This window comes from Centruroides sculpturatus, unplaced genomic scaffold (genome assembly GCF_000671375.1).
Source record: "Centruroides sculpturatus isolate CEXI.00-Female unplaced genomic scaffold, Cexi_2.0 scaffold2, whole genome shotgun sequence".
NCBI classification, from domain to species: domain Eukaryota; kingdom Metazoa; phylum Arthropoda; class Arachnida; order Scorpiones; family Buthidae; genus Centruroides; species Centruroides sculpturatus.
The window spans coordinates 252,511-278,281 of NW_019384369.1; the positions used below are offsets into that span (position 1 = coordinate 252,511).

The window sequence follows — 25,771 nt, forward strand, 5'->3', positions numbered from 1 at the left end:
TATTCCCGTAAAATGATATATTAACTCTATTTTCGTCATTTATAATATTTAATAAAACTTTCAATGATGATTTTCTAGTTATTTAATTTCCCAGTTTTATAGAAAATGCCCCCTTTTTTTTAATTGTTATAATATAAAAGCAGAAGAAAAAATTTATTATACTTTGTTTATGTTCATTGAAAGAAGAGTTTTACAGATCTAAGAAAAAAGACTGTGTATAACTATAAAACTCCCCTCTTTAACACAATAAACAGTGAGGTCCTCTGCTAAATTCACTCTGTATAGGCCTATACACTTTCAGATGATTCTGTATAATTAGTTATTTAATATTAAACAGTTTTCTGCAGGTGGTCGCATTTAGAAAATATTGAATTAAGATATTTTTTTTTTTTTAGCAAATTAATAAATATTTAATACGAAAAAATTATTTTTAAATATCTGTATAAAATTAAGTGTATTTGTTTATGAGATTTTGGGCATTTATTTAATATTATTTGCTGAATAATTTTATAATCTTAAGGCAAAATCAGTATAGGACTGATAAAAATTTGTAGTCTTGAAACTATTTGTGACTTTATTGCAAATGTTACAATTGCATGTTAAAGATTTTATAGCCTTATTTTACTATGCTATTGTAACTTTAGGTGAGTAATCTGTGCAAAAAGCTTCTTCGGAAAGCAATAAACAAGATAAATAAGCAAACTTTGAACATATTCCGAAATGCTTATACAGTATAGTTTTAAAATTATATTAAATAAAAAAAGAAATTTTGAATGAAGTTATTTCTAAATAATTCAAATTAAATATGAATTTAAAGCCATCTAAATGTAATTCCCATTCTTTTATTCGCATTTTATTGAAAATAAACACTTAAAAATTCAAAATAGATTTAATTTACATTTATTAAATCTTCCTAAACCTATAAACGAATGTTAATAGATGATAATTCTTTCATAACATCCCGCCTTATTATACAATTTTGTCGTCACAGTTACGAAATCAGACTCGATTATCTACCATTCATTTAATATTACTTTATGCTATAAATTTTCTTTAATATCGAATAAGCGATTGATAACCCAATACGTAATTTATTTCTATTAAATTTTTTCAGTTTTCTTTCTTTTTATATATGTAATTATCGGATGACTGCAATTAAATTTCTTTTACAGTTATTTAAATCGTTAAAACTGTCAAAGGTAATTGACGTCACAGTTGGTTACCCAATCCCAACAACTCTAAGTTTCAATAAAAACAAAGTTTCTACGCGGTCCGTCTTGTGTTTAACCTTACTAATACACGTACTGAGATCGTCAATAGTTGAGAGCTTTTGGCTTGTGTGGCTGCACTGTCAACATGCAGTCTCTATTGGCACTCGCTATCTTCACATTGGCTGTCACTGCCGTTGCCCACAAAGACAAATTGAAAGTGCCCGTGGGTAAGACATTTTTCCTATTTTTATCCCTGAAAAATTACCTGCAATTGATTTTTTTAATTTTAATTATAAATGTATCTTTATTTAGAATTATTTGTTATTGTTTTTTGTAATTTGATTATTTTATATTTTCAAAAACTGTAACTAATTAAATATTGGCAGGCGGAAATATTTTCTATTGCACTTTTATGCTCCTATAATTAAATTTTAATTACTNTAAACAGAACAGAACCTACCTCTCAATTATTTTCCAGATTTGAAGAATATAAAACTGTAAGTTAATATATATTATAATTTAAATTTAGATTTATTGTATCTCTATAAATATAATTCATGCTTAAAATTTAAAAAAATAATAATAATTTATAATTAACTTTAAAGCTTAATTCATAAATATTGTTCTATTAAATTAGATAATTTTATTACACATTTTATTAGTTATTAGATTTAATTACTAATAAAATATTTTAATTAGATTTAATACTTTTAAATAATTATATATAATGTTGTTTAACTAGATTTTAATTAGATTTAATCACTAATAAAATGTTTGATTTGATTTAACTAATTATGCATGTTTTAATGTAATAGGAGGAACCATTTTTGGCTTTTGATGCTGGTAAAGTAATATTTAAGGCACTTGATCAGTTACATAATACAAATTTTTCTTTCATTAAAGAAATTAGTGTTAATAATACAAAACACATAAGCAACTGTAAAATTCATCCCTCGGTTCCTTGGATCCATGGATTAAGTGTAGCTAGAGCATTGAAAGAAGTAAGTATATTTATTGTTTACAACAGCATGCAATTTGTATAGATAATAAGCTATGTACTAGCATATTTACTCTCTGTTAGAGTAGTAATATTTAAGTATTAATCAGTAGTAGTAGATGAGATATTAATTAATCAATCTTTTATCATTAAATGTACATATATATTGATAATATGTCAGTATTTATCTGCAGATACAGATTTGATGAGTGAATTATGGAAGTTAGTTGTATTATAATTTAATGTTAACAGGTTCTTTACAGCTACAAAGGAGTATTTATGAATAAAATAATAATAGTATTAATATTTCTGTAAATGATGTAACAGAAATTACCAGTAATAGTTAATATATGGAGCAGTAATAATTTTTAATGTGTTTTTCCATTGAAAATTCAACAAAAATAATAATTAAATACAAAAAAAAAGACATGAGATCAAAAACATGCCTAGTGAAATGTGAAATTGATCTGAATGAATTAATGAAATCTCATTTATCATTCTTGATGTCAAAGATAAAAAAAATCTTATTTTTATACAGAGTACCAGGAATTGTAAATTAGATTATTTTAAATACAGTGAGGTCGTGATTTACGCTGTCTTATTTTAGGGCATTTTAAAATAAATCTTTTTTCTTTATAATACAAGAGATAATATTTAAAACGCGCTATTTTTTTTTAAAAAAACTTGCAAAATTAATTGCTAACTGGGGAAATCAACTGATCACCACAGAGTAATAGTTACAAATTACAGTTTTTTTTCTTTTTTTTTCAATTTTACTCTAAGGCAATTTCAGTTTTTTATATATTTATATGAGGTGGAAAATACTATGTCATAAATAACATTTCAACCTATATATGTTAATTATAAAATATTTTCTTAATCGTAAACTGTACTTAAAACTTAATTTTAAATTATTAGCATAAATTAAACATAAAACGTATTTGTGAATGATTACGCTTTCGCAGAACACATCCTCTCGAATTTTAATGTATTTCTATAGAATAAACGGATATTGATTCTCACGAATCTTTATTTACCCTTGTACTCCGGCTAAAGCAACCCACGCGTAAATCGCAATCCAATTCTATTAATACTGTATGTGGGAAAACTACATTTTAAAATTGATATTTGTGTACTGTACAGTACATGATACCCACGAGGTGAAAAGAGATTCTTTTCTCATGCTCGTCGTGGCTTCGGCCATCCCTAAAGTGATTGCAGCAATATACTAGCGATTCATCTTATTATCTCGAATCATTTACAAGTGATGAAGATGATAAATGTGATGTCGATGTAAGCAATGAAAGCAACGAACAAGATGATCGCGAATTTATTTGTGATAATGTTCAATACAATGAGAACGATTCTGGTAATCCTCTCACTTTTAAATGTCAAAATTGGCGAATGCGACCTGTGCGAATGGGAGAAAATTATCGACAAAAAATTTTATGACTATCATCAGTTGCTAGATGATGATGATAAATCTTGTGAGTAATTTGAACTGGTAAACGAAAAACAAACTTTGCCACCGCGAAGAATACTAGAGAAAACTCGGAGAAGAAGAGAGATGAAGATAAAAGATGAATGATGTAAACAAAATGTGTTCTATGGAAGAAGAGATAAGAGGAAAGAAATGAGGGGGAAGGCAGTAGAAGAAGAAAGAGAAATTTATATTAAGAAAGAAAAAGAAAGGCGTTAACATGGGCAAAATGCAAGAATGAAAAGGAAAAATGCTCCGATTCCGATGATGATAATTCCGCAAAAAGTTATTAAATTGCATTAATAAATCAACGGAATAAAGTTGTATTCAATAAAAACTTTACATTTTCAAAGATTTCATTACATTTTAAAATAAATATATATTAGTAATAAAATTTACGCGGCTTATACATGTTTTACGCACATCATTGTCTAACTGGACAAATGAATCAATTAGCGTTTATCTTTTTTAATTTGAATTTAAAAATCAACTTTACTGCCATCTGGAGGATCAAAGATAAATTAAAAAAAGTAAACATAATATAATTATATACTTTTCTTAAGAGTTTTCCTTGATTTTTTATGAATATTTTATATATTTTAATTCGAATAAAATTTTTAATTATCGAATTAGGTTCGTAATTGTCATGGTTTTTCTGGAAATGTACAGTTCGATTCACTCGGACGAAGAAGAATTTATACTTTGCATATTATAGAAATGTCTCATTCCGAAACTAGAAAGGTGAATTTTATATAAAATTATATATTATATTATTCTATAATAACTTACGCTTTATTAATTATTTTCAATTTTTTAATTAAGTAATCTATGATTAGTTTGAAAATTTCCCGATAGATGGCAAGATGTTTTTAATTTTTCAGATCGGTAGTTGGTCCGATAAAACTGGATTGACATTAAACGAACCTGTCGTTACTTCACCTGAAAAATTTCCTTCGTTTATGGTATCAAAACCAGAAGAAAAACAAAAGAAAACATTCGTCATTACTTCTATATTGGTATATTAAGTATTCATAATCTTAAAACGCAAACTTAATCACCGGCGAGGCGATAATACATACATTTATGCACCAATTATGCATCTGTGTTTGAATTTTAGCGAACGAGCGGAAGAAAAATGCATTAAAATACCTAAGAATCAATATTTTCTACTTATAAATTTAAAAAAGTATCATTCTGTTCGTCTATTTGCTTATGTAAGAGATTTTCATCCAGCGCATCTCATTTAAAGGACGAAAATTTGGCATTGAAAAGTATATTATGAACCCAATTTAGTTCAGGTTTTAAATACTTTTCAGTGATATTTATTAATTAAGAAATTTTAAGAAATGTTTTAGTATTATTCATCCATCCATCATTTATCAATGTTTTATTCTTCATAATATGAATATTTACATACGTGAAAAACTACGTCAGAACATAGAATTGATTAGTTCAATATCTATAAATACTGTCAATGAACTGTAAATAGTTTTTATGTTTAAATTGTGTATTTATAAACTTTATAACAGGATATTCTGATATAGAGATTATAAACAGCATCGTTGGTTTTATAAGTTATACACTGTATATATGTTTAGTGGAATAACTGGGGATGGGCCAAAGGGATCCGGGCCCCTAACATTCATCCACAGTGTAACTGGTACAAGAGTGAATATAAGTTTGTATATTCTATTTAGATCTCCCCTTAATTCATTATCTGCTCCAAAAACTATTCCAATTTCTAGGAATACACAAGTACTGTACATATATGTACTTGTGTACAGCATAGGCCTATAGTAATACAGTGTGGGAAAGAAAGTCACTTAACACCCCTGCTACAGGATATAAAATGTACCCAAAGTTAATTCGCTCGTCAGAAACACTAGACTAAGGGGAAACAGATTGATGTATATTACACGCACGGCCGCCATCTTGATGGAGGCCATATTGTATACAATTCCGTAATTGTAAATGGAAAAGGATGTGACACTTCATTTAGAATCAGAATTTCACAAGGAATTGATTGCTGAAAGATTTTATTCACCTACCTCAAACGGTTACAGAGTTATGCACGTTACATGATGTGCTGAATGTATTGTACAGTACATTCTTCGGATACATTCTATATTCTGTAGCATGGATGTTAAGTGACTTTCTTTCTCACGCTGTATAAGTAAGCCTATCAAAAACAAGAAATTACATTAGGTACTGTCACAGGAAAAAAATTATATCCATGTTAATTTCTTATGCTTTTTGAAGGTTATTTTGGAAGTTTAACTCCATGTGTTTGGAAGTTTAACTCCAAGTTTAACTTTAAAAAGTGACATTACTGCTTACGAAGAAAATTATTTTCTTATTGAAATCGAAAGTTGATTAGATAAACGTTTATTAAATAACAAAATAAATTTATTATTATTTAATGAATTTATCTAGCATAGTTATATCGAAGAGTTACAGAATTTCTATACACAACAGTGTAAAGTTTTTAATGGAAATATCATATCCATTATTATAAAATACGGTTATTTCTATTATTTATTCCGAAATTGCATTTATGTTTATTTTGTATAAATATTTTTATCAATTTAAATAATCTTTAAACAAGAAATATTTTCATTATTTTATTAAAATTCGTTAATATTCAGTTTAATTTGGCATTTTCCGTTATAATAAATTAGCAATTTGATGGCCGAATTTATTATTCTAAACAATCTTCTATTTTTGTTCTAACTAAATGTTATTTTCATGCATTTTCAGCCCATTTAAGAACTATTTGAGATTTATTGCCGAGCTGATGATCTTGGTATACTCAAATTATAATTTCCTTGAAGTTAAATATTGTATTAAATTTTGTTAATGTTGTTTAAAATCATTCTGAAATACAACATATACAGATGCTATTTTAGTTAGAATATTTAAAAAGTGACAATGTTGGCAAGATCAAACAATTATTTTAGTTAGAGAAATATGATATTCTTCAAATTTGGCCTTCTGGTGATTAAGTATGCGGATTACAATTGAAAAAAGAGAAGAAATTCACTTTAGATTGGAGAATTTTTGGTTTTAAACGATCGTTTTTTAACATTATATGTAGATGGAGCCATATTTAATGAAAAATGGAGATTCATACACCGGTTTTTGTAAAGATTTAATAGACATTTTATCAGCGAAACTTAATTTTGATTATCGACTAAAAATCGTAGATGATGGACAATTTGGAAGTTATAATCATTCTAACAAAAAATGGACGGGAATGATCGGTGAAATAGTTTCAGAAGTCAGTGATTTTTGGTTACAATTAATGAAAATATTTCCTATTTCATGAATTTATTTATTTATTTATTGTAGAAAGCGGATTTAGCAGTGGCTCCTTTAATAGCAACTTCAGAAAGAAGTAAGGTTGTATCTTTCACCACGCCATTTCAATATGGAGGAATTACTTTATTAGCTAAAAAAGTTTATTCCTCGCCGTCTTTTCTCTTGTTTCGTCCATTCAGTTGGGAAGTATGGATATTCGTTCTAATTGTTTATGTCATTTTTGGTACATTTTTACTATCAGTCAATTATTATACTTCGGAGTCGTTCGAAAAATCCCAATTGATGCATCGTGAGAAATATTACAACTCCATGACTCAAAAATTTTTGTGCGCCAAGTATTTATTTATTTTTTTATTAATAAATTTGTAACTGTTTTATTTCACTTAATAAATTAACATATAAATATTTATATGTCAGATCCTGGATAAAATCTATTGGTAAATTGATATGCTTCGTCTTTACCATTGCTCTGTTATCATTATACATTGCAAAACTCAGCTCCATCATAACCAGTGAAGAAAACTCTTATGATTCTAGGGAATTACTCCCTACAAAAGAAATGTTCCAGGTAAAAATTTCTTTTTTTTTCTCTTCTTTAATATAATTTTCATATGTTTTACACAATTTTCGTTATCAGTATTCGGTAACAACAGGATTTCCAAAAATGCTTATGTTGCGAGGAAGTACTACCATGAAGTATTTTCAGGTGAGATTCCAGTGCTCTAAATGAGTTTATAATTATTAAAATTAATGTAATTTGTTTATTATAAACTAGAAAAGTGGATCGTTACTCTACTCTCAGTATTGGAAACAAATTCAAGAAAATTCAGATTTATTTGTCAGCTCCTATTCTGAAGCTTTAGAACGTCTTATATTATCTGATGGAGATACTGTGTTCTTATTAGAATCCCCTATTGCAGAGTATATATCTAATGTAAATTGCAACAGTTTCACTACTTTGACAGGAACCTTAAATACTCAAACATATAGTATCGCTATGGGATCCACATTTTCTTTAAGGTATAAAAGTTTTTCGATTTCTTAAAATTTGATCCAAATATAAAATATTGAAATTATGAATTATATATATATATATTTTTCTTATTTCTCGCAGACTTAATCTCAGTAACCAAATTATGCTTCTTCAGGAGAATGGAATATTAAATAAACTCTATGATAAGTGGTGGAACAACTATTCAGATTGCGATGAATCAAACGTGCAGAGAATAACATATAAGGTAGTATTTTTTTATGGGTATTATATATTTTATGTTTTAATATTTAAGATATTGTAAATTAAATATTTTATTTGCTAATTTTTCATATAAATACTTTAAAATTATGAATAAATTCGCATATAATAGGAAATGATCTCAAATCCTTCCAGTTGCAAAGCATTTATGAGCATTTCTTCCTTCATACTAGAATTTTTTAAAAGTGTTTGATAAAATATATATGTAATTAAATTTAAGTGTTTTGAAGATAAAATTTACGAGTTTCATTAAAAATTAGATTAATTAATTTAAGCTTAGGAATAGATCGTACGCCATTTTTTCCCAACTATCAATAGAACAAAGATCAAATTGGAAAAAAATCGTGGCTGTAAAAAGGAAAAAATGTATTTTTGTTTTTCTAGCTAAGTCGTGATTTACTTTTTTTTACATAGATATGATTTATGAGTTATATTTTATAATTTGATACTTGTTTATTGTTTAGTATATTTGTCATGATTTACATTGCAGTTTCTGTTATCGGTATCATATTTAAAAGTCGACTAGTGGCTGATACCCCTTTATAAAAAAAAATTGAAGTTTCTATGTAATTAAGAGAGAAAATTAGAGATGTTTATACAATAAATTTAAATGGTTTTGAGGATTTTTCTGTAGTATTTTCAGCGCGTACGAAACAACACTTCAAATGTACTAGACATAAATAATTAAGCAGTAATTACAGGAATTGAATCTTATAATTTTTTATGAATTAATAAAATTTTATATTAAGTTAGTTCTCATGATAAAATTATCATTATATCAATTACTCATTATTTTATAGATGAACGGGGGATCGTTACGATTTCGTGACATTTGTGGATTGTTTTACTTAATGATTTTCAGTTCTGTTATAATTGTCGTCTTAAGTGTCAGTCAATTTCTTTGCCGGAAGTACCGAAACTACAGCCAAGAAATTCCCGTAAGTATTTAACCATACATATGTTCACGAATATACATTTCTTGTAAAATTATTCTGTCTGTGAAGAATAAAATAGCTACAGTATAAACACGAGATATGAATAAATGTTGAAGTTGATCAACCAAACATTTTTAGTAAAAGTCGAACTGATGCAAAAAGATACAGTAAAACTTGCAAAAGGCGGAACTTGAGTAAGGAGGAAACCTTCAGAAGCGGAAAATTCAAATATTTTCTAATAAACGATTCCGTAACGTAACAAATGTTCTCTAAAAGCCGGAACCTGTTAGACGCGGACGGAATGGAAAAAGTCTTGCGATTACGACTCTAATACGGGAAGTAAGTCATAGATTCAAAAGCCTGAAATTCCATATGGACGTAAGAAAATTATTTTTTTGTTAGAGGGAGTGACCCAAAATTTCTCCAGAACATGAATTTTATATAGAAAATTTCTTCAAAAATTCTTCCACTTAAGCGGACAGAATAGAAAATTTTATGGACGAATTAAGGTCAAATTGCACTTAGGTAGTCCCTATGGCGACCGGCGCAGCTACTTACTACACCAGCATTTAAAGAAGAAGAAAAAAAAGTATTTCACTCACCGTTGACATATTTGTAATTCCTGTTCTCCGATTTATTCAGTAAAAAAAACATGGCTCGTATGATTCTTTCGTAATTTCATCTTTTTCCATCGTAGAAGCTTTTCCCGTTTTCTTAACACAAGTTTACATTCTTCCTCTTACGATTTTCGGATTTATTGGTGTTACTTTCAGGGCTGAAGATACAATTTCTGAACTCTTTCCAAACTAAAGCACGTCTCACTCCTGAATAAAACTTACTCGTATGTTGAAAAGGTCGAACCGTTCTCCTAGTTTTTTCCTTTTGCTCACAACAATCTAGCCGATTTCCAGTTCCATCCACGGTAAAAATTAGACAATAAAACAATCATAATGTGTAGTATGAAGTTCGCTCAGTCAACAGCTTTTCGACTATTCACGCCCACAACAAACAGATGACGCTCAACGTACTGTACTGTACATTATATGCAAATTAGATGCCAAATAAACGAAAAAGTAGTTCCTCAAGAAATTTTCCCAAATTTACTTTTAAAAATTATTCCAAATGACGAACTGTTCATCTTGCATTTATGACATCTAAAAGAAACAGAATCAAGATCCTTTCGATAATTTAATTTACGACGGCCATTACATTTCGAACGATCTGTATCTGCAGGTTGCATACCAAACTTTATGGCAAACATACCAACTGATGAAGTTCTCTTGTTAAAATTAAATTCGGGATATTCCGACATTAAAAAACGAAAAAAAAATCCCTTGAAGTACACTTTTGACAAGGAAATTATTGTTGTTTTCCAAACTCTTCCAGTACAACAATAAACGACAAAATATCGGCTCAATTCAAACAACGAATGATACTTTTTGAACCTGAATAATTAAATTACTCTTAACATAGTTATAAAACGTTAGGAAATTAATCTATAATTGAAATGACGTTAGAAATCTTGTAAAGCCTACCTAAATTAACTTTCAAAAGCGCACATGCTGTCGAGATTCCGGAAGTGCCGCCATAGGAGCTACCTAGATGCACTTCTATCCGAATTAATAATCATTATTACTATACGTTTGAAATATTCTAATTGAATTATACAAATAATTATTATCCAGGTAACACTAAAATGACAAATTAATGTAAAATTAGCCCTCTGTGGCATTGGTGAATTTTCTCAATTAATGTCTAAAGTTATTTATTAAATAAGTAAACTTCATATAGAACGTATTTGAATATTATAAAATCTGTTTCTGTATATGTTCTCCTTTAATATTTTAATGTCTATAGGCATAACCTAGGTGCTGCTCTATTTTATTCTGTTTCTACTTTATTGTAACGTTTTTGAGGCTATTTCTTTGATATTTTTTCTACCGTAAATCCCCCGGGGTTGTAAGGGGTGCAAGGGCAACAAACGTAATTTGAATAATCACGCGTAAATCATAAAAATATTTATTTTTTCACCCAATCTTATAAAAGAGGAAAGAAACGTTTTCAGGGCATGTGTATGGGCAATAGAGAGCAATAAAATAGTGTAGATATGTCCTGTCAGTGACGGAAAACCCGTGAGAAATGGGAAAACAAGATAGTTCCATCAAGTTCCGGCTTTTGCAAGTTTTCCTATATATTTATGTAGAATGCTGTTATTATTGAGGGATTACACCCATACAGTGATGTTCATAAGGCACCAGTCTTATGTCTAGTATTTACGTTCCCGATTTCAACTTATATTCTATGAATCTAGCTCTAACTTCTATAAATCCCTATCCATATACTAATTTGGATATGTATTTATGAGTGAAGGAATTTTTATACGAGGAATGTATATTTTTAAATTGAATATTTAATTCTATTCATTTTATTTATTTATTTTTTTCAAGAAGAAAAGAAATCTGTTATCCTCACATGAAGAAACGAAAAACAGTTCAAAACGTGTGACAAAGAACAGATTTTGAATAAAAAAATATTTTATATTGTAACATTCTGTTATTCTTAACAACGGATACAGATTATATTGATTCTATTTATGAATCAAAAGAGTTATTAAAATATTCTTATAAATAGTTTATAATTTTAAAATTATATATATTATTAAATTGTATTATTCACCGATGTACTGTTATAACGTTGTACTTTCATATTAATTTGTATATATATATATTTTTTCTTTTATGCACAAATTATGGTTATATATGTCAATAAAGATTTAATTTTATACTTTTAATATGGTCTGGAAACATTATCAATACTGTAGTTTATATAAAATTATTTTTGGGGATGCAATTTTAAACCTATAAATTACCATTGTCGCCCGTCTGTCTTTCCTTAATCTCGAGAATGGAGTTAGATAAATGAAGTCTGAAAACAGATATGGAAACTTTAGTGATAGGAGCCCCCAATTAACTATAAATGAATTACCGATGCAAACCGGAAATCACGTTATTTCAATTCAAAAATTTTCCCCTGAAAGATGTTAGATAGACGACCGGTACGACTGTGTTGTTAAATGAAAAGTATGATGTACAGGGGAAAATTACTACTAATTTGAGGTAGAGAGCATATATTTTAAATTAAATAGATTAAAAATTGCTCATATAATTGTATTCGACTTTGTGCGTATTGTTAAATATTTTGGGATTAAACTTTTCCCATTCAAGTTTATTGATCATAAAGTATTATTTTCTCAGTTCAATGTTAACCTGTTAATTATAATAGTAAGCAATTTAGTAACACTTTCTTGCTACCATTTTTAGATAAATAATACAATAAATTTACTTTTTGTTAGGTTATTCTTCGCTACAAAAATGTTATTTATAGCTATAATTTACACAATAGAATTTACACTTGCTACATTTTAATAACACATAGTTTTAAAACAAAATTTTACAGAGTAAACATTTAGTTTTATTGAATAGGGGAAATAGCAGCAGACATTCATTTAAAAGCTTTTAAAGCGTACAGCTGTACGGAATTAAATTCTAATGATCAATTTCCATTAAAATAATGATATAAGTAACTATAGCACTTCCTAGAGTGAGTAATACATCACGTGATAGCGTAAAAAATCTTCCGGCCGTTAGCGAAACTGGATAACTAATCTGACGGAACAAAATGATCTGCAATTCATTAAATATGGCGTCGGGTATAGGCATAGCTTTATGAATGGATAAAGTGGAAGGTACTGCTTCTGCAGCCGTTTCCATAACAGTAAATCCGGAATAACAAATAGTAAATATAACAGAGATAGAGAAACACAAATCGGTAAATAAGTTAAATAAACCAGTTTTTCCCGAATACATTTCTTCTCCTATAACGATACCATTAACTTGTACACTGATACTGACTAGCACTTGACTAAAACACACGAATACAACAGGCGAGAAAAGGCTATCTATTTCTATAACTAAATCGCATAACATTGAGTGATGTAAAGCTAAATCTCTATAATTTTTGACGGGACATAAAATATTTTCCATAGAGCAATGTTTTAACCGACAATTCAGTTCCGAGAAACCCAATTTTAGCTGATCCGATATAAAATAATAGAGTAAAGTTATCTGACAGATGACCCCCTGAAGGTGAAAGGTATAACTGATACTTCTTATCAGTCTCATAACCATTATGGCGTAGCCAGATTCTTCTCTTAAAAAGTACAATAAGAATTCGCTATAATCGTTATCCATAAACATGGCAAAGTTATAAGAAGCGTATAAAACCAATGCCAGTACTGTAAATAGGATGAGTAAACATCGCTTCCAGCAAGAGTTATCCGAATTCGACACTTGACTTAATTTTTCCAGAGCATTTTGTATCCGTTTCCTTCGAAGAAACAGATAAATAATAATGAACAAAACGCAGATGTCTAAAGTTAACACACTGACAACGATCCATCGATTTTCCTTAGTTCCCCATAGAAGAAAGAACGTGTAAGCTAAGTAACAAGCAAGTGACAGGATTAACATAGAAGAGGTGGTAAAGGAAACAATACATTTTACCTTATTTGTTACTCGATAAAAGAGTACTGAAGTCCCAACTATAATAGTCCAATAAAAGAACAACTTGGATGAAAGAAGAACCATGACTAAGACTTCTGAGCTCTATAAAGTTGAAGTGCAAATATGCGTGACCTAACCGAACAATATTTGATGATAATGTTTATAAAGCTTATTGCTTTCGTGGTAAAGTATTTTTCTGAAGAACTGAATAAATATAATTAAATAATAGCAATATAAACTAATTGTATTTTTATTAAATAATTAAGATAGAAAGACATTTAATCATTATACTTTTATTGCCCATTTTTGTATGAGAAGGAAGAAAAATTTATATATTTTTAAATATAAATATTATAATTATAATCTTAACGCATATTTCTAATGATGCATGTATATGTACCGATTGTTAAAACTTGTAAATTAATACATAGAAACACTCAAAATGATATTTTTAGAGAATGCAATTAACAATGATTCCTTGTTCTTGTAGCTGACATGTTTGCATGTCATTGACAGAAAATAATTCAAGTGCCAATTTTAAATTATTTTATTTATTTTCAAATGTATTTGATTCAAATACCGTATCAATTAACATTTCTTTAAATATAAAAAAAACCTCTTTATTTATGCAATTTTAATTAGAAAATAATTTTAAAATGTTATAAAAATTTGGGAACTAAAATTAAGTTCTTTAAAGTAACCCATCTTAAGAAAAAAAAATGAATGTTAAATGTTATCACAAGGAAAATAGAATCTTCCTCTCTATTTTTGTAGATACCCCAATTAATAGAGAGTAAATATAAAATAATTATATAGGCATATTAATAATTTAAATTTGATAAAAATGTATCGACAGAATTAAATAACTTCGCCCTTGAAACGTGTAAATATTACATATCGGCTTTTCTCCTTGTAATTAATATACCCATAGCGCTTCAACGATCTATTTAGAGGTCACCNTGTATATTTTATTTGTTATCTAAATTAGTAGGTATCAATACAAATTATACGTGTATATAAATGCATTTATATAAACGTTGTAGTCTATTATACAGAATGGGTTACAAACCAGTTAACTATTATAAAGACTAAAATGCTGCCTTATTCAAATACTTAATCAGATTTTTATTATGTTTCCACTGTTTTGTAAACACGTTTTCCTAAAATTCATATTCACAAATGTACATATAATAATAGACACACACAAAAAAAAAAATACAATCACTCGCGAAAATCAAACATTTTAGGCTCTACTTATTTACATTCTATGAAATTTTTCATGAAAAAAACACAAGAAATTTCGTTGTAGAATTTATAAAATAAAATGTTTAAAGAGTCATCTTCGAAATTATAATTCTTCAAAATAATTAAATTTGGTTGTTGCCATTTTAAAATTTACTACTTTTCTCGTGCTCATCCTAAAACTCGAAACATAAAAATTAATAAAATAAATGATTACCGAGTTGTATTTTATCTTTCTTTATTTCAAAAAAGGAAGTTACCTCGCTTCTTGGTAATGTTATTTTTCTTCTAAATATGAATTCTACCATTGCTATGATTAGCGTTATAACTATACCACCGATTAAGATATAAAACAAGCCAGAAATTTCGTGAAGAGTTAAGGACGAATGATATAAATCCTATATAAAAAAACACTTAATTAAATTAAAAATAAAAAAAAATTAAACAATATATATGCGATACTTTACATAGTTCTTAAATTACAAAAATTTCAAACATGCGATCAAGTTTGATAGCTTTTTATTTTTATTTTTAATTTAATCCTTTGATGAAATTAAATATAATAATTTATTTAAAATATCCGTGAATACTTACTGATAATTTTCGATATTTTTTCGTATCTTTACACTTTCCTTCGCGCCACCATTTTGCGTAAATCATATTTAAATATCCCTTTTCTTTGAGAGAGAGTAAGGCGTAATCTAGCTCTTCTCTGTAATTAATAAATTAAAAGTTTAGAAAATGGCTTCTAGTTCTAGAAAATGATCTAGAAAGTTTTCTAGATAAAAAAGTTAATTCCGAAATTAAACGTTCTGTGATAAATAAAACGATTTATGAATTAATTTAACGTCGCGTATCTTTAGATGATCTCATGGATTACGTGAATTATTTTAAATAATTGGATAGATTTTTAAATTTTAAGAATTAATTAACTGTTTAAATTAATTAATATAGGAAATTAATATAAGGATCTCGTGGATTAGTGAATTAACGAATAAATAGTCAGATAAATTATTGGTGAAGTAGTCTTTTGTTTTTAAAATGTTCTTGCGTTAATTTATACTCGATCATGAATTGGATGAATTTTTAAAATTAATAACTAAAATGTCTGTTGAATCGAGATTTCATAAATTTAGTAGGTTATTTTAAAGATTAATAAACGAAATTCATAAATTCATAAATGATTTCTAGTATAAATGCACTTTTATATGTTAGTTAATAGCTTAATGAATTCGCAAGTCATTATAAAAGTTTAATATTTGACTTACGAATTGAGTAGTTAACTGTTATTCAAATTTGCCCAGGCTCCATGAAGCTATAAAGCTTCATAGGACCTGGGCGAATTTGAATTAGGGAGCCCCCACGTACTATATTGATTTCGGATGTTTTCCTTCGGGGGATTTTTTGGGGGAAATATTTTCTTATAAATGATTAATTAGAGGCTCTTGTTGGTGGGGGCCCCCAGGCAATTGTCCGTAGGATAACGCGCCACCGAAGAAATCTTACTTTAAAGGAGAACCTTTCTTGGTAGCTATTCCGTATCCACTCGAATCTAGGAATCCGGACGTCATGATAGTGTCACAGGGTTCTTGAAAATTAATATACTCGTTCATGGACGATTCTAATAGAAGACCGACGTTACCTTGGCCTTTTCGCACCTTTTCAACACCTTCGTTGTAACCATTTATTAATAACTCGGGCTCTTCCTTCACTTTTTGCCAATAAGAATTATATGTTTTAATGGCGGAATTCTGGCAATAAGAAATGTTTTAATTAATTTTTAAGTACATAAACGAATAAAAAATCGATTTAATAGTACTTAAAATTACCTTAAAAAATTCCAGAGTAGAACTGTTTTTCAAAACGAGTAATTTTGGTGATCCTGTCCTTATTGCTTCCTATAAAAACGGACACTCAATTCATAACAAATTATTAACTGTACAATATTAAAAAATTAAATAAATTTACTTGTAAAATGTATTCAGTGGAAGGATACGATGAATAACTAAAAGAATAAGCTTGACTTGTTTTATCTTTAATTAAAATAGTGGCTAAATTTGCTATATAGAGCACTACCAATATCAGAGTGAAAAACCACCAAAAAATACTAGCCAAGCGGCTAGAAGGAGATCTGAAAAACAATATCATTTATATATATATATGAATCTTTAAATTTATAATAGTTAAAAAGTTATAAATTAACTATTATGATATTTAATAATATATAATAGTTATAAAATGGCATATAATCATGGATATCCACTAAATTTAGTGGGAAATTTAGTTAGAGGTACAGTATTTTTGGTGGAAATCTTATAACACAATACTGTATAAGTATTGTGTTACAAGGTACTATACTTTTTTAAGATGCCGGGTCTAACAATCTTTTAATATCAGACCCAAGTCAAGTCAAAAGTTATGACACATTAAAAACTAAATATCACTCTTAACCAAAAAGAAAAAGAAAAAAAAAAAACATTCTGTATTACTTACTTTGGATAAATTCCAGAACTTCTAAATAAACTTGAACTACAAACAAACCAGAAATTCGCACATAAACCCAATCTGTCTTGCAATCCGCTATCAGCGTTTTTTACTCTGTCGGGTGGTGAAGTAAATTTAGATAAAGAAAACAGGAGCATGCTGAAAACCAGATGGGAAACAATGATACAAATCCAAACTTCAATAGAAAAAGCTTGAAGAAAGAAAAATGGTCCTATTTCTGCACTTATTTCGGGTTTCTTCATCATCAAACTTATACCGACAGTTTGAAAAGGTTTAGTAAAATCTATAACGGATTCTCGTTCCGCTGTAATTGTTAGTGGAGCAATCGACAAGTCAGCAGTCTAGAAGATCATTTTGTTCTTTGTTACAAGTGATTACTAATTTTAAATACAAGTCAATACATTAAACTTACTCCTTTCACAAGTTCTCCTATCAATCCGGTCCAGGTTCCAGTTGTGGCATTATATTTTCCAGCTTCAGAATCGGGTAAAAGGTGTAAATCATAATCAAAATTCATTTCTTCTGATAGATAATCCGCTAAATCTTTAACAAAACCTTCTACTTGATCCTTTTGCAAGCTTTCTCGTTTCGTTCGTATTTTCGTCAACAAATATGGCGGAGACTATACGTGCAACAAAGTTACTTTTTGATTGGTTTATAAGCCTATGTATATATTTAAAAACTTCAAACTTGCCAATCACTTACCAATAAACTAACTATAACATATTTTTTCTTGTTAGATATTCTGCTATCTTTATCAGGTAAGGGTCTGTATGGGCTTTTCACCAGCATCAATCCTGACATATCTGACCAATTTCCAGCCTATAAACGATACTAAACTTATATTTTTCAATAGAAATATTAAAATTTTATTAAGTTTATAAGTTATATTGTTACTTTAACATAATCGTTTGGAGTTGTCTCGATAATATCGAGTGTAACTTGTTTTCTTTGCCCATTGGGATCGAACTTCAAACTACCCGTGAGGCCAGCAGGTACGTAAGTCTATAAAAATATATTAAAATAGTCAATTATAATTATAAAAATGCGAAAAATATTTGGCATAAAAAATACTTGTTTCAGATATTGTGCCACTATCGGTCCATGTTCCCATGTTTTAATCGGAGTTTGCAAGCAATCCGTTCCTTTGGTACCATTTCCGACTTTATTATTCGATTTCAAAATGTGCTGTTGGCTATCGTAAATTCTTGTAAGAGTCCCTAGCAATAATTCTGCACCATCATAAGTTAACATGGCTTCTACCTGTCAGTAAACCGAATTTCAATAAGAGGAATTTCTGCAAAATGTTTGAAAATCTTAAATAATCGAGAAACCATTAAAAAAAGTAACAAACAGCATTTGTAAGTATGGATATTTATAATAAAAAGTGTCAAGTTAATTTTACTCACAGGGATGTTTCTATTTCCGGCTCCAAGCCAAAGACGTGGGTTCAAAGACCTCCAACTTGTTAGAAACTGCCTTACCAATCCTCTATCAGGATCGAGTAAACGAAAACCAGTGATGTTAACTCTTCCAAATTCTGTGAGTTGACTATTCCAAAATCCTTCTGGTACCTTGAGGAAGATTTATTACAAGTCAGCAATAAAATATATATCAAATCCGAAAGCGTAATGCCACTAATAAGTATAATAATTTTAAGAAATCTACTTCTTGAGCAATTTATTTTTTTAATCGTGAACAACATAAATAATCATTACTACAGATCAAGACGTTAGATAATTACTTTTATAATTAGAAACATGTTGGAAATTATAACTCACGGGTTCTATTAAAAGAAAGTGGTATACATTTCTTTCCCAAGGTAATGTTCTAACATGTGTAATAATAATCTCTCTAGCTAATCTAGAGTCAACATCCATTACAATATTCTTCAGTTTATCTGGGAAATTTCTATCAAGTTTACGAAGAAACAAATGCGCTTCGTCTGCACTAGTGATCCTTCTAAGTCCCATTATGTCCAATTTCCGATCGCTTCCTCCAAGTTCGAAGATTCGTTGAAGTTTCTCGGCTCCTGGAAATAATTTTTATCTTCGAATTATAATTAAATCGCTCCGTAACTGAAAAAATCCATATAATTACCATCGTCCGATTGATATAAATAAATTATAGATGACCATCTGTAATAGGTGATGAGATCGTTGACGGCTCGCAAAGTGTTTGGCTTAATTCCTACAGCAAATAATGGAGTGTGTTCGGGAACGACTTCGGGAAAAGATGGACTGATCAAAGGTATTTGAAAATTATTCGAGTAAGATACAAGAATGGAATACGTCTGAGGGGTGGTGGGTGCCACCAAAGCATAAATTCCCTGTTTCATCAATCTGCAAACTGAAAAATAAAGAAAGAATTTTACATTTAAATATAATAAAATTTGATAAAGCGGATCTACACTTAAATTTACAGGAAGCGTTATTATTTTTTGGGCCATCTGGCTTTAGTAGTAACAGAATATACAGTTCGGCGTTTACAACGATATGTCCGCATCGAACGTAAATTGAGTGGTTGTAAAAAAACATAAGCAACAACATTCGGTTTATATACACTATAAATATAATTTAAAGAAGAAATTAGAGACTTCTTAGTCAAAAAGTTTGCTCTCGGATTTCAAAAGTACAGAAGCGATGACACCTGACATTGATAACATACACATTTGTCTATTAACATATTCATATATATAACGGGACTGAAAATCAAAGGTCAAAGCACACCACTTGTTAAGAAACCTTCTTATTTTACTAAGTAAATATCATAAGAAAACAGGAAGAAGAGGAAGAAAATGTGCAAGGAAGATGAATTTACTAAATTTTTATTCATTTACAGCCGAATATTGTCACGTGAAAGAGAGGAAGTCGAGGCATTAATTCGTCACTCATAAACAAGACAGGAAAAAAGTTCTTGGGAGAAAAACAAAAGTGCCATAAGTAAGTTAAGGCCGGGTTGTTAAACTATCTAAAGTGGCAAGCAGAGGGAAAAAAAGGACTTGTTTAATATATTGAAACGAACTATGACCTTACGGTTGTTAGATACACGCGGAGATCATACAATGATAGAAAAGGACAAAAATGGCAGATGAAGGATACTGTTGCTGTTTAATACATCGTTACGCATCTTAATAACATTTTTAACTCTCAAATTTATACTGTTATTATATTATACTTATTAATTACAATACAGTTAAACCTCTAAACAACGGCCATTGAAGAGAACATGAAAAATGACCGCCGTTTAGAGGTGGCTGTTATTGGAGGTTCGACTATAATTCGAAATCTTAGACGGATGTAATGTTTACGTACGTATAAAAGCTTAAACATTACTGTTTGCAAACTAAACTGTTTTAGAAAAATAAGATGAAAGCAATCTGACAAAGGAGAAAGGCTGGAGGGGAAGTTTTATTTCTTATGGATTCATCGAAAATTTCTTTGACATTTCATTAACATCACTTGATGTACGTTGATAATGCACTTTTTCCCCTCAGTGTTCTGGAGTGAAGTCTCTAACTTATTAAATTAAGTTGTTAGAAAATCAATTTTCCAGACATGAATTATTTTATAAATAAAACTTTAAACTAAAATTATTTATTTAAATTTTTAGCTTAGTTTTACGCATAAATATGTATTATAAATATACAATTTCACACCTACTTAAACACATTAAAAAAAAAAAACTCAAAAGTTGCCTTATGTAAACAAAGAAATTTTTATTCAAAAGTTCTGTTTATTTTTCTAGATAAAATATTTTAGGCAAAAAAGAAAAGAAAATCAAGCATAAACAACGTATTAAAATATAAAAATTTAAATATTTTCCATTTATTATCGCATCATTTCCTTTATCGATTATCGAAATTCTAAACTATTTTACAAAATTAATAATTCCTGATATTATATTCTCGTTTGTAAAGGCTAGACTTAAATTGATCTAAATATTCAAATTTAATTTTAATGATTTATATCGGCTTAAAGAATTTTTACGATCGTTTCGATCGATGCTTAAAATAGGATAATGGAATCAGTGTACGATCGGCGATATTCTACCAACCTGATATTTCTACATTATCAGGCTAACAATTCATATTAAATTATCATTATAATATAGAATTATCAGATTAACTGATATAGTTTCAGGTAGAATTGAATTAAATTATATGTCTACGTATGCGGTATAAAGTTTCATATATAAATTAATAATATTATTATTATATATTTTAAAAAGTTTTAAAGGAAATGAACTTGAAATTAATAAACATTTTATAAATACGGAAGCGACACGTAAGATTTATAAACATAGCTAATTTATCCAATTTATTCAGATTAACTGTTAAATTCTGTGTATAGAAAATGTACGTGATTTAATAATTTTGTATTTATTAATACAAAATAGTGAATAAAACAGGCCATTTTGTTGCCACAAGTAATCTTATGCACCATACAAATTTATTGCAATTGACAGTTTGTCTTATCTGAAAGTTATTCCATAAATAGTAATCGATGGTATTTGGTACCATTAAGAATCTTTCGATAGCAATCGACAATATTTCATGTCAAGAAGTTTTTTTTTTTTTACATGATAACCGCATTTGGCCATTAAAAGAGAGTAAAAAATGAACAAACTAAGATGATTTTACATTCATCTTAAATATTCTTCGACATATCAGAGTATCTCCGTACCAACCGAACTTCCATTTTACATAAGCCATTCTATTGAATCTTTAACAATTAAGTTACTGTAGAAATTTTTAATAATGTCTAATTTAAATTATTAGTTACAAGACGAGAAAAAAAGCCGATTATATATTACACAATTGACAAAGGCTTCGTATGTGAATATATCAATTAAACGTAGACAAAGCACAAACGTTAAATTCTTAGAATACAAAAGCTACAGTTGACAAAAATTAAATTGGATTCTTTACAATTATAACAAATATAAGAAGTTATTAATGATCACTTCATAATAAACATTTTAAATTTCATACTTGTAAATTTGTTCTACATCATTTTTCATACTTAAACATTAATAAAGAGAAAGAAAATATGGCAAAGATAATCTTAAATCGAACTCTATCTTCCCGTTATAAACAAGTAAAATGATGAAGATGACACCAAGTGTAGCGAAGATCCGGATAACAGTCGTTATATTTAACAACACAAGACATTACTATAAAAAATTCTAATAGATTTTCCTAATATTTTACTAGTTGTATAACATAATTTCTTTTTTAGATTATTATTACTTTTATAACGTTAAATATAAGAATTTTAATTAATTTAACCCCTCGCATTCTTTCCACTATTTCACAACATTGAAATAAAATTCTGTTTATAATAATCTATTAAGTGAGGTATCTTATCTGTTATATTTTCAACGCGTCGAGAGTAAATATCCACTCGAATTTTCGAGTATCTGTAAGCTGAATGAGAACAAACAGAAGGTTTTCAGTTGCTTAATTTCACAGAATTCAAGAAATGAAACTTTAGAGATTTATTTTATTATTATTATTTTAACTGTGAATAGTCGAGTTGCAGTTCATTATATGAAATTTTTATTACTTCCAAAAAGAAAAAGAAGAAGAAGAAGAAGAAGAAAAAAGAAGTTTATCGTAGTGGAACAGAACCATTAAGTCACAGTTTATCCCTCTCCAAATCCATTCTTAGAATCCTCCTGACACTACTGTTCTTGTAACTCGATATGATAGTTTATGTGTGGATTGCACCCAAGCAGCCTTCATAAGAATAACAGAGTTAATCTTTACTCCACTTCCGATTATTTCGAAATAACTTTCACTTATATACACTTCTTAAGCGGGAGAAGAAGTGCACTTTTTTTAATCTCATCATTTTAATACTTTTACAATAAAATTCTCAATAAAAACTGCAAAAATGTAATTGTATCTAACGCTACATAAGATAAAAATTAAATCTAAAAATCGAATATGTTTTGAAGAGGTAAAAAATAAGTATTTAAATCCAACATAAAATAATTATTTAAGCTTTTTTTTTGTAAATTAAAACGATTATTTTAGTTTCCAAACAGAATTCTGACAGATACTTAACGAAAGATAATCAAGACAACACGCGAAATTACAATTATAAATATATTCTAATTATAAAAATTCCACTTAAAATATTAAAAAATTAGTTCAGAATTGAAATTAAGTATCATTTATCAGGTAAGAGCGTATTGAAAGTGGCCACGAACTTTATGCAACAACAAAGCCTTGTTAACGACAGAATGGCAAAGAGCAATGTTCGAAGCAGGAGTTGCACTCGCTACTCAATTGACAAAGATTTTCTATAATAAATTTATTGTTACTTTTTTTTTTGGTACGTTGCTGACCTGCTCGACTTATCTGATAAGTATCCACCCATTCCAGACGTTCTTCTACTACTTCTGCAACAAACGTACTACTGGTATTTTGGTGCGACCAAAATGCATACTTCAAAGCGCTGATTGCAGCATCGTCCGAACGACTAAACACAGCACCTATAATAATAAAAAAAAAAAAAAAAAATACATAAATTTGTTAAAGAAGATAGGCTGATTCTCGAGAGGAATAAATAAAATGCTATAATTTTGCAACGTAACAAATTGCATTTTAATATAAGTTGACATCCCCGAAATTCCTTTTCTATTAATAAATATTCTATTTTTACTTTTTATCCCCAGTTTTTCTTAAATATCAGCGATTCTTTCATGATAAAATCGTCACTAAATACCGTTTTGTCACAATCTGGATCATCATTCTTAACTTTTAAAATCGAACAAATAAATAAATAAATAAAGTAGGAATTTTTAAGCTTTTACATAAACTTAATTATAATTATAATAAATCATTTAAGAGGTGCATAAAATCCAATTTTTGAGAAAAACTTTTAAACGAAAAGGAAAGAAAAATTCATTTTTTAAAGGGAAAAATGCCACTTTTGATAAATAACATTTGTTACGGATCTTTTTCTTGAATTTTTGATCAAATTAAAGTAGAAAAGATCGTAAACAAATACATTAAAATAATTAACTTTTCTATACAAATTTCATCAATTTTATACGGTTTTTATTATCTAATACGAAGAGATAAAGAAAATATAAAATTTGCAATATAAAGTTGATAAAGTATAAATTATTACGTGTATAAAATAAACGTTTACACAGGATAAACTTTCAAACGTTACTTCGCCAATGTGTGCCAATCAATTAAAAAGAAGAAGAAGAAAAAAAAAACAAGGAACGAAGATTTATAACCTCTGCAACACCATCGCTCCTCCTTAAATATCATTAAAGGATGTTTTATTATCAATTTTATATTCATTTATTAATAAAAGTACTTAATAAATAATTAAATATATTTTTTTAAAAAATATAAAACGGTGGAGGGGGTTAAAAACTTACCGATAGGAATGTGAATTCTTTCTTTACTTAACACATAATCGATTGTTAACAGTAGCGAGACATTCAACCACACCAACCACATTTCCTCTCCTTAAGTCTCTCCACTTGTTCCTCTCTTACGATGACGACAAAATGAGCATGGACCTCGTGACGTGACGTAATAACTCCAAAGTCTTTCACATTTAATACCAATAAATGCTACGTCAGTGACATGCGTGGTATACAATGTACAACCTCCCGAAATCTTGTTTTTCATGCCACTCCGCTGTTTATCTCTTAATTAAAATAGTTAATTAGACAATTAACGAGTTTGTATATAAATTAGTTAGTTTGTCCGTTTTCTGGTTTGTATTTCTCCCCCTTTGAAATACTCAAGAAACTTTTTAAAGTTTATTTAATTTTTATTTAATCTTTAGACGTCTAAAACGTCATTTTTAAGGGAGAAAAACAGTCATGTATATGTAAAATTTAATTATTTATATATATATTTTATGTTTCAATAAAAATATTTTTACTTGATCTTTCTGAATTGTTGTTTAAAGTCTTTTTTTTAAATATACTATATTTTTTCAAAGTTTTATTTAAATAAATTTAAATAAAAATTAATTTTTAAAGGTTATTTCCTGGGAAAAATAAAAATAAAGGCAATCTTGGGGCGTATGCTTTTAAACAAATGGTGTTCCTGTGAATGAAAATATGTATCTAAAAAAAGATTCTGAAAATTTATTGATTTTTTAACTTTTTTTTTACATTTGGAAGCGATTTTTCAAGGTTGCTATAACCCAATTTCTTTCTTTTTTTCATTGTAAATGACTTTAATATAAAGATTATATACTAACTTCATTTCCTTCTGGTAAATTAATTA

General features: G+C 28.3%; 3 protein-coding genes across 4 annotated transcripts; 1 reads left to right on the forward strand and 2 right to left on the reverse strand.

The window, feature by feature from the left end:
- Positions 1 to 1,658: 1,658 nt before the first annotated feature.
- Positions 1,659 to 11,951, forward strand: LOC111613664 (glutamate receptor 1-like). Its single transcript, XM_023355015.1, has 12 exons — positions 1,659 to 1,708; positions 2,027 to 2,212; positions 4,322 to 4,429; positions 4,570 to 4,704; positions 6,783 to 6,965; positions 7,037 to 7,341; positions 7,424 to 7,574; positions 7,644 to 7,712; positions 7,782 to 8,026; positions 8,121 to 8,244; positions 9,059 to 9,196; positions 11,646 to 11,951. Exons 3-12 carry the CDS (start codon positions 4,406 to 4,408, stop codon positions 11,667 to 11,669), a joined length of 1,398 nt encoding a protein of 465 aa, XP_023210783.1. The 5' UTR covers positions 1,659 to 1,708; positions 2,027 to 2,212; positions 4,322 to 4,405; the 3' UTR covers positions 11,670 to 11,951.
- A 787-nt stretch (positions 11,952 to 12,738) lies between these two features.
- LOC111613479 (gustatory receptor family protein 3-like) lies at positions 12,739 to 13,449 on the reverse strand. Its single transcript, XM_023354835.1, has one exon. It carries the CDS (start codon positions 13,447 to 13,449, stop codon positions 12,739 to 12,741), a length of 711 nt encoding a protein of 236 aa, XP_023210603.1.
- Positions 13,450 to 15,035: 1,586 nt separating this feature from the next.
- LOC111613676 (glutamate receptor 1-like) lies at positions 15,036 to 25,096 on the reverse strand. 2 transcript variants are annotated; one of them, XM_023355023.1, is made up of 16 exons: positions 24,907 to 25,094; positions 23,857 to 24,003; positions 19,603 to 19,851; positions 19,284 to 19,534; positions 18,912 to 19,076; positions 18,577 to 18,765; positions 18,400 to 18,507; positions 18,208 to 18,324; positions 17,915 to 18,124; positions 17,491 to 17,843; positions 16,966 to 17,128; positions 16,827 to 16,895; positions 16,504 to 16,748; positions 15,592 to 15,709; positions 15,258 to 15,395; positions 15,036 to 15,173 (listed from the first exon to the last, which is right to left on the reverse strand). In XM_023355023.1, exons 1-16 carry the CDS (start codon positions 24,986 to 24,988, stop codon positions 15,144 to 15,146), a joined length of 2,634 nt encoding a protein of 877 aa, XP_023210791.1. In that variant the 5' UTR covers positions 24,989 to 25,094; the 3' UTR covers positions 15,036 to 15,143. The 2 variants fall into 2 exon arrangements, with proteins under 2 accessions (XP_023210791.1, XP_023210798.1); XM_023355030.1 differs by having other exon boundaries at positions 15,041 to 15,179; positions 24,907 to 25,096.
- Positions 25,097 to 25,771: the final 675 nt, after the last annotated feature.

Excerpts from the sequence above, each read along its gene's own strand:
- LOC111613664 (XM_023355015.1), top strand. The coding sequence starts at position 4,406 with ATGTCTCATTCCGAAACTAGAAAG. Across the intron at positions 4,430-4,569 it reads CTCATTCCGAAACTAGAAAG|ATCGGTAGTTGGTCCGATAA; the intron begins GTGAATTTTATA and ends TTAATTTTTCAG. Across the intron at positions 7,713-7,781 it reads CTACCATGAAGTATTTTCAG|AAAAGTGGATCGTTACTCTA; the intron begins GTGAGATTCCAG and ends ATTATAAACTAG.
- LOC111613479 (XM_023354835.1), bottom strand. The coding sequence starts at position 13,449 with ATGTTTATGGATAACGATTATAGCGAATTCTTATTGTACTTTTTAAGA.
- LOC111613676 (XM_023355023.1), bottom strand. The coding sequence starts at position 24,988 with ATGTGGTTGGTGTGGTTGAATGTCTCGCTACTGTTAACAATCGATTAT. Across the intron at positions 19,077-19,283 it reads ACTTTCTTTTAATAGAACCC|GTACCAGAAGGATTTTGGAA; the intron begins GTGAGTTATAAT and ends ATCTTCCTCAAG. Across the intron at positions 18,325-18,399 it reads CTCCAAACGATTATGTTAAA|GCTGGAAATTGGTCAGATAT; the intron begins GTAACAATATAA and ends TATCGTTTATAG.